The following is a 19,541-nucleotide window of genomic DNA, read 5'->3' as shown; positions in this document are numbered from 1 at the left end:
GCATTAATAATAACAACATAATAACAATAGGAAATAAGAATAACAAAAATAAAAATAACATTATAACATAAATATAATAACAAATAGAAAAATAATAATTTAGTTTTCTATAACCAATAGTAGTAGTAGTATGATAGCAATAACAATAAAAATAGTAAAATAGTAACAATAATAATGACGACAGCAGCGGTGGCGACGACGACAATAATAATAATAATAACAATAATAATAAAAATAATAATAATAACAATAATAATTATAATGTATAAAATGTTTCACAGAACAGTGAATAAGAGATGTGCACTGAATAGTACATAAAATACTATTAAATTGTATATAAAAGTATATTGAATGTACAGACAAGCCATTACGTGTACATTTAAACGAAGGACTATGCAGTGTGGGCCAGAAAGGAAAGTTTCATTTTTCTGAGCATGTGCAGATTGTGCTTATCTGGCTCATTAGCATAACAATACCGCACATAAGGCTAATTCAAGCTAGACGGCTTAAACCAGCCAGCTTCCTATCCTGGTAAGAGTTATAAGTCCTTGTTTAAACACTACGTTAGTATATTAGTTTATTCATGCATGAAAAATGTTTTAAAAAATTGATTGATAGTAGAATACAAATGTACCTTTGTATATATGTATATATATATATGTATATATATATATATGTATATATATATATATATATATATATATAATACGACTTTATATGTATATAATACCTATCAAATAGTAGTAGATAAACAATGTAAATGTTGAAGTGGGTTACACCAAAGAACTACAAGAGCTCCTAATCTAGTAGTTTTAGTGAAGAAATGTGTCCTTCAAAAGACAAGTTTTGAGAGAATTCTATTCAAACTATAATAGGGCGCCCCCTATCTCGAGGTAGTACTTTCTGTGACGTTTCATTATGTGCACACAAAATGAGGGAAGTCGGACCTCTGCAGTTCTATTTTCTTTGGAGTAACCGATCATCAAAAACGTTAAATAGAAGTGTATACTTATTAGAAGATAAAAACCATACTTACTGTGTAGCTAAAAATGTTATATAGTGACATTTTACATAATGAATTGATGGTATAAATATAAAATAGAAAGCAAGCACAATGGGAAGTGAACAGTAACTTTACAAAAAGTATTAGCCAGATGTTAGCAAGATCAATTTGAGTTTGAATTGGCCTTTAGTATACTGCAACCAGTGTGAATGAGGAGTGTGCAATGGGTGTCATTTGGGACTGTTCCATGATGCATAGTGTCCTTCAGTGTTATATAAGTGTTTTTTGAGTGTTATGTAATTTGAGTGTTATTACTTGGCATTTTGATGTTTTTAAATATTCCTTTGTTCTCTGGTTTTATTTAGTACATTGGATGTGTGATATCATATCATGTTCTTTGGTATTTATTCGCTGCTGTATTTACCGGCCACTTCTGTGCACAAACTCTTACCATATCCCTTAATAAGGAAATGTAATAACTGTCTTGTGAGTTTTGTGTTCATTAATAGTGCTAGACCAAAATCCATCAAACACAACTTAAATAACAATGTAGAAGACTTACTATATGATCTAGTCCCCATTGCAGGCTCAAAAAAAGAAGAAAGATTACGTAGACAGTGGTATATTAAAAAGACAGTATTTAACAAATTAGAATTTATTACAAAAACCTTCATTGGTCATTATATAATGCAAGGCATTCCTCAGGAAAAAACCCCATTTAACATTTTGGAACTCATGAGTATTCATAATTTTTTTTTGTCTTAGATTAAACACACAGGGTTTATATTTTCATATGTGATTTTCAGAGGTTTTTAGTGTGGAAAAAGAAAATATGAGAAAATACTGAAATTTCTTAAACTATCCACAATAAATTCCAAATTTGGATTTCTTACATATGCCTAGATAATAGCCCTCCATAGTACTTTGTACAATAGAGACAATGGCTTCATTTGTCACAAATTCTGACCACTTCATAATGATTCAATACTTTTCTCTCCCCACTTAATCAACAACTCCATGTTCACAATTTCTTAAAATAACAAATATATCTGGTGCACAAATACAGTATTATTAATATTTTAATAGGAGAGAACATTTATCATCATTAAAAAAATGTGTACCTACTTTTGCTACAGTAAAACAAGAAGCACCGACATTTAACAGAGTCAGAGTTCATCTTTCGGTATAAAATCTTTATACTGTACATATCACTAATACATGAGTTTTACTGAACAAGTTACTAATAATAGTTGTGTCCCCATGACATATATAAACATGCAACAACAAAAATGAAAGGAAAAAAAAAAAATAATAACAATAACCTAAAATATTTGTCCAATTTCAATGTATTTTCTAGTGAACAAATTGACCAATCAAAAGGCACATTCTGGTCATGTGACACTTGACATACTTTCTTATGGTATTAATTAGAAAAGTGATATGCATGATATCCCAATATGCTTCAAGAATTATACTCATGCACATTCAAAGGAACATTTACCATTGTTACAGTGAGGGAACAGACCAGAGCATGCAAAACGCTTCTTTTTGGTTCAAATTTATGAAATTTAATCAAGGGTATTGTCAATAAGTCGACCAATCAAAGATTAATTAAAACATTTCATTAAAAATAAACAATCACTTTGAATCATAGATGTACACTATGTTTAAAGATTGACTTTATGTCCATAATTCCTATTGTATGACTTTATTAAAACATTTAAAAAAATGGAAAAATCTTTGTTTCTTTTTAAGATATAAAGCAATACGAAACATTTAAACAGTCTTACACTGAATTGTTAAAATGGTAGAGCCCACTACAATTTTATTTCATTTATCATCATCACAATAATGATTATGACTACACACATCTTGCCCAACATGGTGGGTATGCCAACAATAAATTTAAAATGTCAACATACTGTATGATTGACAACAAGGCAACCCCTCGGGTGTGTGCATATATAATAGACTTCTAATTTACAACACTCCCCTCGTTTTTTAAGACTGTTTACCTAGTGCTAAAACTATGACGGATAAAGACAACATACAACGGATACAAGAAACTGTCAATGAAAAAATGTAACTATATTCTATAACAGGTATAAACTACAAATTTGAGACAAAATTTCTAGAAATTATTTTAGCAAAGTGACACCTGCAATTTGTCCATGTATGCAAATGAGATCAATACGAAGACAATACCACGACCATCTGTTTCTAGGTATTGTTTACATCATGATAAAGCGGGTATACAGACATGAAATGTTAGAAAGAAAAGAAAAGAACCAGCAAGATGCATTATCGGCGGAAAAACTACCAAAGAGTGCAGTGGTACGCTCAACCGATCACAACAGTTGTTATTAGGAGACAAATGCCAACAGTTAGTATATGACGTTAGAAACACGTCCGAAGACGATGCAAAGAGAGTTTAACACAACTCTCTTATGCACACAAAGCAAAAGAGGAAACTAGATATACTTCATTTATATCCATGAAATAGAAAGGAGAATTAAAGCAAATTAAAAATAAATAACAATAATAATAATATTTATAGCAGTAATAATATAAAAACATTTGTAGTTCATTCACATTTAAACCGGAAACTCACTTTTTCGCTATCAGATCTTGTCATTTAATTTTGACTTTCAGGGATCCATAAAATCTGTAAAATGATTAGCAACGACGGTTCAGTTGCTTGGCAAACCAGAGCAATGTCTCATCATTTTCACTGAATCATATGACAAACCTCAGTCTCATTCTAACCTACTTGCGGGAACGTACGTTAGTGCAGGAAAAAAAATTGGATTGGGGGTTTTTTTATGGTTGAATAATTTGATAAAACTATATAATTTTTACTGAATCTAAAATGATTTAATAAATAAAGGAATCTAGACTATTAAATACCTTAAACCTGTTTCCAAAGAAATAGAAAGAATATATAACTAGTGTGCCCATTACAAGAAAATAAAGACTAGAAAAAATTATAACAAATGTCACCAAAGGACACAAAGCTATCTATTTTTAAAGTGCCGCCAGAATAGCAAAGAATTTTAATAAAAATAAATTAGTTTTGGAAATTATACATGTCATTATGCTACTAAATATCGGTAGCATGAAAATAGCAGAAATGATTCCAATGATGAGTGAAAAATGGCAACATTGTCAACACTTTTGCTAATTATAATGATGATAAATTTAATAATACAGTAAATCTGTATCAACAATTGCTTAAAAACAATGAGATTGATAAAATGAACCACACAAATATATGAATACATTTTTGAAGAAAAAAAAAAGAACACCCCTCTAAGATTATTCATGATATTGCTTTTAAAATAAGGGTAATATTGAAAACAATTGCTTTCAATTTAGTTAAGCAGTTAGAAGGCGAATAAGGTGAATGCTAACTAGATGCATAAAAAAAAAAAAAATTTTGAATATTCATAAATTGTTATGAATAAACATTTCGCAACCATCGGATGAATGGCTGGATTAGTTTGCAGGTTAATTATGCATTCAAAGCATTAATGGATATGCATTAGCACTGTTTTAGGTGAGGGCGTAGTTAGTGACCGTTGCTGTTGCTTCGGCCAAGAGTGGCATGCTTTAACATGTCCGAGGACGAACCTTGGGCAGCAAACATCTTTGGACCCTTCCGAAGCATTCGCTGGGCTCCTTCAAATGCCTCACGGATTTCTTTGATCCATTGCACAAACTCAGGATCACTCTATGGAGACAAAATGAGGTCAATAATGCTTTGTGATGACTATCAAATTTGATGTGACGCGCCTATATATAGGCATGATGATGTCATAATACACCCAAATATGGGCATATCACATTTAAAGTCAGGCTCCGGAGGAAAACATTTTTTTGATATGTTGTAGAACTGATTTTTCTAAGACAGAAAAAAGCAGTTTGATCAAAAACTGAGCAACGGTGAAAGAGACACAGATTTTTGAATATTTAAAAACTGGGGGAAAAGGTGTAAAAATGGGCGTTTACGCCCCCCCCTGTAAAAATATACTTTTTCCCCCAGTTTTTATATATTCAAAAATCTGTATCTTGTTCACCGTTCCCCAGGTTTTCTGGAGCCTGACCTTAAAGGAAACAAACAATTCTCCTATGTAGAACAATTACAAGACTATCTCACATAAAACAAATCAAAGTTAGTGGTCTTTTACTTAATCAGTATACAAAATGTAAATGGGTCTGTTTTGGTGTTCAGTCTTAATAACATTATTGGTCCGATTGTTTTTTCTTCTTTTTTTTTGCTGGTGTATATTTGATTGGAGCTTAGCTCAAATTGAAGGGGAGAGAAAAGGCTAAGGATTACAAGGCAGTTAAGAATGATTAAATGGTTTTGTTTAGAATAAGTGATGGCTTGTATTATATCCTGAAGCTGGAATGAGCTTTCCCATAAATTGCCTCCCGTTAATATGCACAAGCGCAAGCTTGGGGACCTAGTGGTATGATGCCTGACTTGGGGTCATGGGTTCAATCAATTAGAAGGGAGCTTTCGATTTGTGCAACAACACAAGAACAGAATCCTACCAGACGACCTACGTTCTCTGCACACGCAGATTTGGCCAAATTGCATCCTAGTATCCACGCGACGATCAGAACTTAACGTTCTCACATGCGCTGATGAATTTTAGCGACGTCATTACATTCTACGTCCTACCGTCATCGTGTAATCGCAAGCTCCCAATTAATACCGTAGAACCCCTATTAAGGGGGCACCTTTGGGACCAAAAGTGTCCCCTTAATAGGGGTGCTGGCAGTAGTGTGAAGAAGATTTACTTTCCCCTGTCTTGTGGCTGAACAGTGTCCCCTAAATAGGTGTCCTCTAAATAGGGGTATCCCAAAGAAGGGCTTCTATTGTATTATGATTTCTTTGTATTTGTTTGTGGAACCTACCTCTGCCCTTAATATACATTTTTTGTCTTGTTTCAACTTTAACTGAATACATTTGAATGTCTTGATTTGGGCTTCATCTACAGCTAATATTTGATCCATTGTTAACACATTTTGCTGAAATAATAAAGGTAAATGAATTACTACCTCAAAATAAACAATTTATGAACAATAATAATAATAATAATAATAATAATAATTCATTTTATCACAATCATTATCTTAATATTTCATCTATTACCAAAATCCTATTTTAGAATATTGTTGAAATCAATTGAGGATTTTTGCATAACATAGTTGTAGTTAAAAAAAATAATGTAATTAATACTAATTATTTAATCAGAAAAATTATACTTAATATAAAAATAAGAATAAAAATAGTAGCAATATCAAAATATTTTATAAATAGAAAGAGAGCTTTAAATTACTGTAGTCTTATATAACAATATCGATATTAAATCAAAATAACATCAATAAACAAAAAAATATTAAACACAAATAATAACAATATATTATATTACAGTTGTATGAACTCTACTTGATTAATTTACTACAGTTAATCATCTTCAAACCCCTATTCAGCCTATTAAAGCTTATTTGACAAAAACATGAGAAGCTTAATTATGGTTATGATGACATCACATCATACATAGGCACTTCCTCAGAAACCTATCTTAGTCCTGACTTTAATATAAGATGTACTTAACCTACTAAAAGTGCTAAGGGAATGTACTAATGATTTGTAATTATGCAATGGGAGTAATCATCGTTAAGGGGATGTTACTAATGACTTGTAATTATGCAAAGAGAGTAATCCAATAACATCACTCAGATATCAACAAAAAGAGTTATTGTTTGATGCTTGTGTATAGCTTTTGCGATTAGTGACTGGTATATTTTTATTTGACAAATTTTAATCATTAGCTGGAAATTTAATAACACTTTACTTTCTAACTTGTGATATCTAGACACACAAGTTCATCTACACCATTTACCATTACGGTTGATTTATATATAACCTAATTCCTGGTTTTACATTTAGATGGAAGAAAGCTTTGTGCTACAAAATTCATAATCAAAATTTGTAAAATTTCATTCGTTAAAAAAAAACAAAAAACGATTAGAACGGTCACTAACAGGTTTACTAAACAAACAAATAAAAGCCAACCTATTAATCGTAAACAGAATACCAGTCAAAAGTGAGCCCATAATTGATTCAACAATTTGTTCTTAAACCTTCTACAGACTAACAAGTATTATTTGACAAAAACATGTGACATGCCCAAATATGGTCATGAGTCATGATAACGTCACATCATGTCCATATATAGGCACAGCATGACTATATTTAGGTAGTTTTTTGACAAAAATTTTATGGTTTGGATAGCCTAAAAATGGCCTCAAAATTTTCAATTTTTGGAGATTCAATGCTCATAATCAAATTATTAAACACACAGACATAATATAAATAAATATATGAACCTGTCTCTTATACACATCTAGATGTGTATAAGAGACAGTATATATATCATGGTGTTTATAATTATATACTATGCAATTATAGTCAAGTTACACTAAAAAAAAAAGAAACCGAAAAAAATGCCTAAAACCCCACAAAGCTGAAGATAATTTTCGAAGGAAATAATGACTCACTGCATCGTACAACCGCCGTACGACCAACAAATTCAACTGTGCTCCCAGCAAATATTAGACGAAAAGACACCTTTTTGGTGATTGTCAGTGGCAGTCTGGACTGCCACCGATAATGCGCGTGCATTGTGGTGTTGCGTTCTCCATGGAAACGCGTCGACTTACGCATGTCAGTGCCTGGCTTATAAGGCTTCTATTTCCAATAGTGTCCAAAATAACTAGACAATAACGACTTTATAAGCACTTGTTTTATATATATACATATTTTTATCACACTACGGTACTGGTTGCAGAACTGTACCAGTTGCTTATAGTGATATGATCAATACATACATTAGCTATACGTCTGCATATGAGAATGGTTCTCTAGCATTTAATGAATTATAATACGAATTAACTTTAAACATCATAATATATAATTTTCACAAGATAAATAGTTATTAAACTATTTCCTACTAACATCATGCATTACTGACTAAACAGAACATATATATAAAATTGGGTGGACATGAAATGATATATTGCATATAATGAGATAATGAGGAAGGATGCCAAAGTAGTTTCTAAACAATATTCCTAATTTCTACAACAAATTACAAACACTGAAAAAAGCAAGCACAACAATAGAAAAAAAAATAGTAATGCTTCACCAAGGCAGTTTTTAATATCTGCGGTGAGAGCACTCTTTGGAAGTGTGGACAGAAATATATTTTTCTGGATACCTCATGGTTAAAAAATTACATAGAAGTTTCATTTCAAGAGGATAACATAGTAAATACCTCCATCACCAATACAATTTTAGAAGTGTTATTATCTACAACCAAGAGAAAGATGGAGAGATGTGCAGGTAGAGAAAAAAAAGATGATAGTTTGGAAAAGATTGGTAAAAAACACAACAGAGAAAGATGACATGATTTTCGGAGAGGCATATGCCTAAGAGTGGCATGTGTCAGGCTGTGACGCGGGGGATTTCACTTATATACCAGCATAAAATTTTACTGAAAGTTATCATGGATCATTTAGAAATACTTGTAGGCTACTGGTTCCCCATGGTGCTCCTGATGACAAGTGCACAACACACTGTACAACAACAGGCCTCAACTCTGCGGCTTGCGACTTTCCAGATTTTGCCAGCATTTGCAAACAAATTTACCGAAACAACCCTGCCGAAATGTGATGCTTTGAATCATACTAGAATTATCTGGGGGCTGGATTATTAGAATACATTACTTAAACGACCAAGCTGGCCTACCAAGTACACAGCTTCAGCCTGATGAGGTATATATAGCCGAAGTCTCAAAACATTTCTATTATCCGTTTCACCCAATCATGTTCTACCAAGTATGCAAAAGCATTCCCCAAAAATGCAGCGCCTTCTTGTATGAGAATATATGCTCTGGTTTAGTGGAAGTATTATAGGTGCTATCAAACTCCACATGCTTCTTTCAGTAGTGTATCACCCTCTACGAAATTGATCATCATGTGGTAAATTCAACCAAACCATGTGCTGATCTACTGTGTAATTATACAAGTGTGGACAAATATAGGGAATCTTAGATCTAGAATAGCAGTGTATAAGGTGGTATTAATCAATTATGCTGAAAACAAGCATATTGTGTATCCCCTCTTCCATTTCAATACTCTTCGGTTCAAGTAACTGAACCGTAAGTCCGACGAATAAAAGTGTGACCACCACTTATTAAAAGGGAGGTGCCTGAAACTGTTGTGCATTCTTAAAAATACTTGCATGTCTTGCTCTTCTAACAAATTGCTACATTAGATGCAATTATTGGCTACAATATTATCCTACAAATGATTTGTATTTTTCATTCAATAGTATTATGATACATATACGGTAGTATACCAGGAGCTACAGTAACTAGCAGATACACCCAGCATGCAAATAGGTATATTCTTCACTATAATGTACAAATACAGCAAGAACACAAAACAGCACAACAAAGACATCCACTAGTGTAGTATATATACTTGGAAGTTACAACTACGAAGACAAGCAGGAAATGGGTGCAGGATCACAAGTATTCTACTTTTTTTTTAAAAACAGGTGTGCAAACTTATTCCACCGACTGAATCCTGGGACTTACTGCCGAGGCAACTGATTTCTCGCCGTCGCCCTGCCACTCCAGCCGGTTTGGGAACAGGTAGTAATACCCCTTGGACCAGGTGTTAATCAAACCACCCAAACGCAACAGATGTCCATGAATGATTGTATCCTTTCCACGAGCATAATCTGAGGAAAAGTAAGCATTACAGGTGTTAAACAACCGGTGTCGATTAGTATTAAAAAATTGGCGGTACTTACTGCGGACGTTACGTTCCTATCGTTGTCTCCTTGCCATTCTAGTCTATTGGGAAATAGAAAGAAATAACGCTTCTGCCAAGAATTCAGGAACTGTCCGCCTAATTTTGATAATTGACCATGTAAAAGACAATCTTTTCCTTGTGCATAGTCTGTTGTTGAGAAAAAGGAAGACTTGTTATTTTAAGTTCTCATCGCCGTCACTTGAATCCGGGGATAGATTCTAAATATTCTTCAGAGAGTTTGTGTTTTGGTTTTTCTGTAAACAACCAAAAAAATGAGAAACACTGCGATGCCTTTCTCATCTCATCTAAAAAAAAAATTGGTTCCATTGTTTAAAAATATTAAAAATAGTAAAATTATTGATCCATTCAATATCTCAAATATTATACCATCTTTGTTGCCTTTCCCTCTCTCTTCACCATCCTCCTCTCTCATTTCACAACCCCTTCCCTGAAACATTCGTAGAATTGAACACAGGAAATTTTGTACCAAAAGCAGAGTTTCTTCTCATAGACCTGCAATATTAGTTTTATCAGTATTTAACTCTACCGAAGTATAAATACTGTAGCACAGCCTTACATTATATATTCCATTAGCTTTGAAGAATTACTGCATATCTACCAAAGCATTCAAAGTAAATATCAGCAGTGACTTCCCTCTAACCAAGTTCAGCAAGTTAAGTTTTTAGGACTAATTTTATGGGCAAAAAAATGCCATTGCAAGTACAGTAAGACAATTTCATCCTTATCAAATATAAATGCGTCTCTATAATTTTGAGTTAGCTAGGATTGGGCAACACTAAGACTTTTTTATGTCCTAATCAATTAAATGATGACGAAAAGTTTAGAAAGTTGGCCAGCACGGGAAGTAAATGGAAATATATTGTACAACGGATAAGCAAGGCAGCCCAGGTGGAGAGATGATTAAGCCTGTTTTTCACTTGCGAATTTATTCACACAAGACGAAAGCATTGGTGCATGCATGCACATATTCACATTTCTGTCAGAGTTTTTGCTTCAGAAAAATTAGTAATTTGAAATGTTTCTACTTTTTCTGATGCGAAAAAAGTGCGCAACCAATCAGAGCTCAGGAACCGAAACGGATGCCTTAAATTCTTGCGAATGAAATTCGAATAGTGAAAACCGGTTTTACTCGGATAAAGATTCCATTTGTCGTGTCATACCTCCTTCATCCATTTTCTTGGCCTTTTTCTTTGCTTCAGCTCGGTCGGCATCGCTATTAATTGTTTCAAAGACGGTCTCTGCTATTTCCTGCTGCCATCTTTCCGAGATTGTAATGGGGAAATTCTTGTAGAGCTCCTGGTCGGAATCAGCAAGCTGATGAAAAAAAATATGTAATGCAGTGGAGTGAAGACTATGGAATGATATGACTGAGTGGTGTACAAACTTCTAATTAGCAACTTAAAGTAACATAGGCAGATTTAAGGGAGTGGGAAAGCTGGCCTGCCATCTCCAACTCCCTAATTTTTTTAAATTTGAAAAGCAAATGGGTTGCTAGGTGTTGGGGAAGGGGGGGGGGGGGGAAGAAATAAAATTACAATCAAATTGAAGTCTGAGAGTGCGATTTCCAGTCCCCTAGAACTGCCATACACATACAATTTTGTACGAATCTCCAACCATGGTGGAGCTAGTGTGGTCTGAACCATTTAGATATAAAAATGGCTCCCTCTATTTTGAATTCCTGGATCTGCCACTGAATAAGATGGATATATCATCACATGCATATACCTAACATCTGGATTTTCAAGGCTATGCAAACTTGCATACCTATAGAGGGTGCTACACTTTGCAGAAATGATTATATTAAGGTTTGTATCATAATACAAAGAACAACATCCATTACTACAACAATCTCAAAATGTTAACAAATCGTCACCGTTTTCACGAAGAGACACAAACTTCAATTTCAACATTTTGAGAAAAACGCGTTTGAAGTGGACTACTTCACAAATCCGTAAATTTCACTATCAAGATAACGGAATTTTGAATATTTTTTACATATATTTAAAGACTAGAAATTGCAAATTGCAAACTGAAGTGCTGCGAAGTACAACTGCATAAAATTTTCTTCGAACAAAATTATTTATGCGAGTCAAGTGAAAATAATGAATAATAAAAATATAACAAATAATATGAGCACAACCCATTGTCTACATTAGAACAGCGTTGGTACCGTGTACAATAGTGTTTTGCTGCAGTGACATCTCTCTGCTGGCGACTCACTGCTGCTGGCGATGACTCGCTGCTGACGAATCGATCTGCGCATGTGTATAAAATGGTATTTATTTCCGAAAACACTATGCCAGTCTACAACAAGCGTCGCCTAAATGTAATACTTAGCACGTTGAAATAGGCTAGTATTTTAACTGGGTTTGTAAATAATATTGGCCTCAAAATATTGTGGCTGAGACATGAGCCGATTAAACGTAGAAATAGGAAACCTAGAAATATAGTAAAAACGCTGAATAGTACTCCAGCGTCACGACATGCCAACGTTGGTACGAGTAGGTTAGTCTACAAACGTCGCCTAAAGTAATTGATTTTACCCAGCAGAACGGAAGAAGGAAACTCCGCCTTTCAGTTGTCTTAGGCGATTGTTTTTTACAAACAATGACCTTTCAGAGGTCAAATTGTTGTCAAGAATATGAATTGGCTGCTTCGCAGCAATAAAGCATTAAACAATCCAAATGTGTAATTTATTTTTCTTTCTTAACTTTAATCAACCTGTTAATTAACGTGAAAAGTTTGTGTTTGTTCGTGAAAACAATCAGAATAAACACAGCATATGTTGTTTACACGTAGAGTGAAGTTTGTGTCTCTTTGTGAAAACAGTACGCACTGTACGCACACCTGTTGTTAAGGCACAAAATGTATTTTAGCTATGTGTTAACCATTGTAGTCAAGGGCGAAAACAGGCCTACAATCTCAGCTTATCCTGCTTTAATCATTATGTTTTTATGAATAATTCCACATTTGATGCACGTGTATAGACCTATCCCAAGTTATACTGCAAGAAGGGTACCGGTATGCCTAGGTAAGCCAGGGAAATCTAATTTTTACATCTAGCCCTAGCCAAGCTAGGCCTTACCTAGCGTTCACAACGATTGCAAAGCTGCACGCGTGTCTTTTAATAACCCAATGAAAGTTTGTGTCTGTTCGTGAAAACGAAAAATCCATTTTTCTTGGTTTGTGCGCAACTAATTAGCTTAATTAGCTAATTAGTGTAGTTCCACTCTTAAAAATTAGATAAAAGGTAAAGTTTGATGTACATAATCAAAATGTCAAAGAAAAAAAAAATTTAAATATATGATTTTTGAAGTTTGTGTCACTTCGTGAAAACGGTGACGAAATATATGGAAACCATATATTATTAAGGGGACATGCGTTACCACACATAATCTGATGTATTCAAAATCAAGGTTGTTGTAGTACAAAATCTAATTGATCCAGAATTATAAATTTCATATTGGATATGTAAAAAAATCATCAAGTTATACAGAATACAAATTCAACTTATTATATGAAGTATTGAATATGCATGTGGAGAATATGAATAAACATGAAAAGTTAATTTCATAATTTGGCCATAGATGCTTTGTCATGGCATGCCTCAAGCATAGCTAAGAGAAATTTAAGTTTCCTTTACATTTTCAAACTAGAAATTGCAAATTGTAAGTGAAGTGCTGCGAAGTACAAATGCATATAAATGTTCTTAGAACAAAATTATTTATGCGAGTCAAGTGAAAATAATGAATAATAAAAATATAACAAATAATATGAGACACAACGCACTGTCTATTTGGGTAACAATTGAGTTGTAATTTTTCATTTTTGTCAAAGAGTGTCTATAGTGGTGAATTATGGTTTAGGTTTTTTTTTTAATAAAGTTTCATAAATTTCTATGTATGTGGAAAATGTAGTTGATTACCAAAGGTTACAATTTTTATTTTGAAGACTGCATGGTCTAGGAAGTGTACATTTTTTATGGGGCAAGTTTCCAAGGGTGGGTTTTCTAGGGGCAAGTTGACTGTCAAAGAGTGTTGCCAAAGTGCGAGCCAGCGTGTTATTTGATCACAAGTGCGAGAAATCGCAAGTGTGAGCCAGCGAGCCATGACGTCACGACAATAAATACGAGACGTTACTCGAGTTGCGCGAGGTATCAGCTGAGATTTGTGGAGTACAATTCAAAAAACAACTATACGTCTTATAATGAATTATTGTGATTATTGTGCTATCAAGGAGCGACGTCGTTTTTCATTGGGACCTTCGTCCCTTCAAGGCTAGACCTATACCATCCTAGCTAGTCTAGGCCTAGAGTAGGATAAGGATAGCGCGACATGCGGACGTTGGTACGTGTTGGTTAGTCTACAAACGTCGCCTAAAGTAATTGATTTTACCCAGCAGAACGAAAGAAGGAAACTCCGCTTTTCAGTCATCTTAGGCCCTTTCAGAGGTCAAATTGCTGTCAAGAATATGAATTGGCTGCTTCGCAGCAATAAACTAATCTGTTAATAATTACTGTGAGATGGGTCAATTTAAATTTAATAGTGGTACATGCAACATTTTGGCTGGCCCCATTAAAATGACCTCTGGTAACAATGAGTCAGCAACAAACTGATGGCCTCTGCTGATTGGTGCACAGAAGCACAGGTAACATGAGCCACATGGGGCCAGTGTTATGAGCCCCCCTGTTCCAAAACATACAGTGTGTCATTAATTTGAATGTCAATTCCAATTACTCAGCGAGTTGGCATGACTGCTGCTGCCAAGTTCATGGTAAATGGTTTAGATTTTTCATACAGTGCAGTACATTGTTCAAAACATTAAAGCAACATTTAGGCTCCTGTCAGACTATCAAATTTTATTTGACAAAAACATGTGACATGCCTAAATATGGTCATGATGACATCACATTTATATGTCCATACATTGGCATATCATGACCATATATGGGCATACAACTGTTTTGGTTTTTTTTGTAAAATAAAATTTGGTAATTTTACCAAGCACTGATTTATCATCTTGAGATTTGACCATCACACACTTTAATTAGGATGTTTTTCAGTGGCTATTGTTACACCAAATCAATACCTAATGTTGGTTCGTTGGATATGGTTGTATATATGGGTTGGATTATGTCAATAACATCCGATTAGAATAAAGAATTTATTTTAAACTGTTTTAACTATAGCCACTGTCTTTAAAAATAATGAAAGTACTGTAAAACCGGTAATTTTCGCGCACAGAGTCCCTTTCAACATATTCATGGGTTGTTGTTTTCGCGCTTCAGATTTTCCCTAATAGTAAATTTTCGGGGAAAAAAAAACGTTCACCGTAACATACAGTACATGACAGTATCCTAGTGTGTAGGCCTAGGGAAAAACAGCTAGGCTAGGCCTAGAAAAACAGCTAGGATAGGCCTATCAATGCTGTACAGTAAGACTTAGGCGAGGCTTGGCAAATATGCGTATGGTGGCTAGGTTAGGCCCAGTGTACTGTACTGTAATACCGTACATAGTAGAGCATATTTTTGTTGGTGTTAATATTTTCACGTGTTGTTGAATTTGCGCTAGCTTGTGCTGGCGCGAAGAGAGCAAAAATAAATGTACCGCGAAAATTACCAGTTTTACAGTAATAAAATAAAAATAACAAAAAATAATAATGAAATAGCTGCAGAAATCTTTGCCCCTTGGCTGAAGGCATAACCACATCTATTGTGATTGTATGTATGGACTGGATTAGGTCAATAACATCCAAATAGTATCTTACTTTGATTCCTTTAACATCTTCCTCATCGAATGATCCAATGTCAAACGCATCTGCTGCATTGACCTCACCCCGCGGTGGAACCAATGGCGGCGTGTACTAGAAAGAAATAAATAATGAAAAATATGATAAATGCAAAATAATTATCAACTCTTATCAGCATGATTAAACATACAGAAACAAAGAAATCTGAGAATATGACCTAGGAACACTGGACTGGTGAGTGGGGAACAGTGCACTGGAAGGGCATTATACATTTGAAACCGCCATGAAGTACAACACCAAACGTTAATAGTAACCATGTCAAAATAATTCCCCAAAAAATATAAAAGTTTTTATTGATTTTTTGTTTATGTGCCAGAAAGTATTTAAAAATAGACAACTTGATTGAAATATTCTGTTGCCAATACAGCAACAGGAAATTACAATATCACCGCAAAAGTCACCTACCAATTCTTACCCCCTTAATATTGGGTTAATATTTCCCCTTCACAGGAGACTTTGGCTTACATCAGATATAACCGCTTTAGAATGAGCAGAAAAACGCTGTCAAATTAAAAACTTAATCTATACAAACATACAATAAAGAAACATTTTTAATGCTTTAGATCTCAAATGTAAATAAATAAATAAATTTAAAGGCATTCACACATGCATGTTGCTTTCCTTGTTTTCTTATTTTCTTCGAAAAAAAAATTGCATATTGCATGCAAAGACCATTACACAGCATTGTACATAAATATAAAACTATGATCAACAAAATGTAAGTTATATAGAAATTTGCCACCATGCCCTGATAAAATGATATCAAACTTCATTAAACAAACAGTGATTATTATACCACAAAGTACAGACAACAATGTTACTACCATGGACCACCATAATCATACAATCAACCATAGACCACTATAGTAGAGTGGCTATAAGAAAATAACAGTAAACTTTTGGCAGAAAGCATGAAACTTCCAACAGGGTGCTATAACACCATACCTGTCAAAATTGAGAAATTCCAAAGAGTAAGATCGGGTGACAAATAATGAGTGCCGAAGGCACGAACAGTGGCTGGGGGCCAGGGGGCTCCCGGTCGAGGTCACTTTGGCTTACACAGCATTTCTAATCGATATTAGTGAGTTTATAATGATCTCAGATAATGATGATAATGATAATGATCAAGGATGTTAGTTATAGTAAAATTTATTACAAACTGAAAAAGAAACAAAACTGACTCAGATTTTAAGATAAGCGTAAGTTTTGCCGGTGTTTGGTAAGACCGCAAGATTTGACCGGAATGCATAAGACATACGGTGAATGCGTACGGGTTGACAGGTCTGTGACAACCAAGGATCATAAAAAAAAACAAAAAAAAAACCCCAAAATAACGTCGCCTAATGACCACTAAAAATTCAAAATGGCTACCAAAATATTTGATTTTCATCAATATTTTCATATCTACAGCACCTAGCACTGTCATTCAAAGGTCTTTACCCATGTATTACCACCATAACAAACTATAGACTACCACAATCATACAGCTAACCATGGACCACCATAATCGCACAACAAATCATGACCAGCATACAATAAGCCATGGACTACCACAACCCTACAATAAACCATGAACCACTACCAACATACCATGGACTACCATAATCAAACAGCAAACCATGGACCACTACCACCCTGTAACCATGCTATAACGAACCATGGACCACTACCAACATACCATGGACTCCCATCAAACAGCAAACCATAGACCACTACTACCCTTCAACCATGCTATAACAAACCATGGACCACTACCACTCTATAATCATGCTATAACGAACCATGGACCACTACCAACATACCATGTACTACCATAATCAAACAGCAAACCATGGACCACTACTACCCTACAACCATACTATAACAAACCATGGACCGCTACCAACATACCATGGACTACCATAATCGAACAGCAAACCATGGACAACTACCAACATAACATGATTACCATAACTGAAAAGCAAACCATGGACCACTACCACCCTCTAATCATGCTATAACAAACCATGGACAACTATCAAGATACCATGGACTACCATAATTGAACAGCAAACCATGGACAACTACCACCCTATATACTATAACAAACCATGGACCACTACCAACATAACATGGACTATCATAATCAAACAGCAAACCATGGACCACTACTACCCTATAACCATGCTATAATAAACCATGGACCATTACCAACATGCAATCAGCCATATAAGAAACCATAGACCACAAAAATCATAGAGAAAATCAAGGACTAATACCACCCTATATAATAAACTATGGACCACCACAATAAAAAACACATCATGGACCACTACCATCATACAACAAACTATGTGCAAGACAATCTAAATAACTGATTTTTTTGTATTTATCTTCAACCTTTCAACAGTTTAAACAAAGTGAAAGAATTCAACGTCACTTGGCGATAACACCTAATTTCTTTAGACATTCCTATACAAGACGTTGGTGGAGATAATTGAAATCGTGTTTGATAGCCGTGCCCAATGGCCAGTCATAGGATATCATAGGCTATGCACAGTCACACCAGTGTTTAATACGCTTAATTCTGAAATTAATTCCGGCACTTCAGTGCTAGTCCTCGGTGTCTGCGGTTTGTTAGTTGCTAACAGGCTGGTGGATGTTAGCACGTCCTTAACAGTTTTATGACAAGCTGGAGGAAGTCTTTCATTAACTCAGCCATACAAATCAAATTAACCAACCAAAGCATCTATCTGAAAGCATAAACTTCTGCGACTATGGGGATTAAAAGTAAACGGCATAAAAGTAAGCCTCGCCTAGTTGGTTCGTCGACCCTGGCTACTGCATATTCCAAGTTGGTGTTGCACTGTGAAAGGTACAAACATTAGGCCAGCTCCTTTTAACTTACATAATCATAGAAAATAAAGAACCTTGGTTACAAGTTATAACTAGTTCAATAACTAATACAAAACATATTAACACCACAATATACATGATTAAAAGTATACCCCTAAATTTTTTATCATACAATTAATGTTAATAAGTTATACTAATTTTACTAAACTAATATTATATGTGCATGATATATGCAAAAAAAAAAAATTGTAAAACTTTAAGGTGGTTAGCTTAAAAAGTATTCTACCAAATTCTACATGTGGATATCAAAATAAACTTTCCTCAGCTAGATATGCATTTTATATTTTAAAAAAAATCAGGAAAACTTAATTTTCTATATGAAAGTAATTCTAGAAAATCAAGGGTGTAATGCTAAACCAATTATGCTAAAAATAATTTTGAGCTTTTAATTGTCGATCAACATGCAACCGGTCGATCAAGAACACATCATCTATAATTGTTATTTATTTCTTGCAATCATGAGTTTGCTAAAAATTACAAACATCTTTAGAAAATTATAGGCTTTAATATGTCTGCATTTTAATTGTTTCAATATATATTATATCAAATTAAAAGTTTCTTTGTGATGGCCTCTCTGATCGTATAAATCAAGCGTTGTTGAATTGTCCGATAGATGAAGTTGTGAAAAATTAAGCAATTTAATAAAAGTTTTATTTAGCAAATAGTTTTGCAAAAAAACATCCAGAAGGATGGGAAATAAAAATATATTGGTGAATGCAAACAGTTTATTAATGGGAAGGTTAAATGCTTTAAATTTATATAATTAGGAAGAAATATACATATCTTATTTTTGGAGATTTCAAGGCAGCGGCAGGGGTAATAAAAAATAAAGTAAACTTTAAATTTTTTTCTGAAATTTACATTTTTCCGTGGCAGCTGGTGCGCTAATTGGCCAAAATGAAATATAATTTTTGTTCTA

At 34.1% G+C, this 19,541-nt stretch overlaps 1 protein-coding gene across 4 annotated transcripts in view; it reads right to left on the bottom strand.

Moving 5' to 3' along the window:
* The window catches only part of LOC117116954 (beta-adrenergic receptor kinase 2-like), a 118,820-nt gene that overhangs the window by 3,533 nt on the left and 95,746 nt on the right, over positions 1 to 19,541 (bottom strand). The window contains exons 16-21 of one of the 4 annotated variants that reach the window (XR_004446842.1): positions 15,686 to 15,781; positions 11,080 to 11,233; positions 9,897 to 10,045; positions 5,927 to 6,040; positions 4,634 to 4,733; positions 1,566 to 3,668 (exon numbers count right to left, since the gene is read on the bottom strand). Coding sequence is in view for 3 of the 4 variants with exons in the window: in XM_033261098.1 (XP_033116989.1) it covers positions 4,572 to 4,733; positions 5,927 to 6,040; positions 9,897 to 10,045; positions 11,080 to 11,233; positions 15,686 to 15,781 (675 nt within the window). In the remaining variant the exon portion in view is untranslated. Of the gene's footprint in view, positions 1 to 1,565; positions 3,669 to 3,925; positions 4,734 to 5,926; positions 6,041 to 9,678; positions 9,825 to 9,896; positions 10,046 to 11,079; positions 11,234 to 15,685; positions 15,782 to 19,541 lie in introns of those variants that run through there. The other 3 variants (XM_033261101.1, XM_033261098.1, XM_033261100.1) reach the window with 3 other exon arrangements.

Source organism: Anneissia japonica, unplaced genomic scaffold (genome assembly GCF_011630105.1).
Source record: "Anneissia japonica isolate Jap-2015-1 unplaced genomic scaffold, ASM1163010v1 scaffold287943_len491860_cov182, whole genome shotgun sequence".
Classification (NCBI taxonomy): Eukaryota; Metazoa; Echinodermata; class Crinoidea; order Comatulida; family Comatulidae; genus Anneissia; species Anneissia japonica.
Note: the sequence above shows the minus strand (reverse complement) of the source record. Positions and strands in the feature narration are given on the sequence as shown.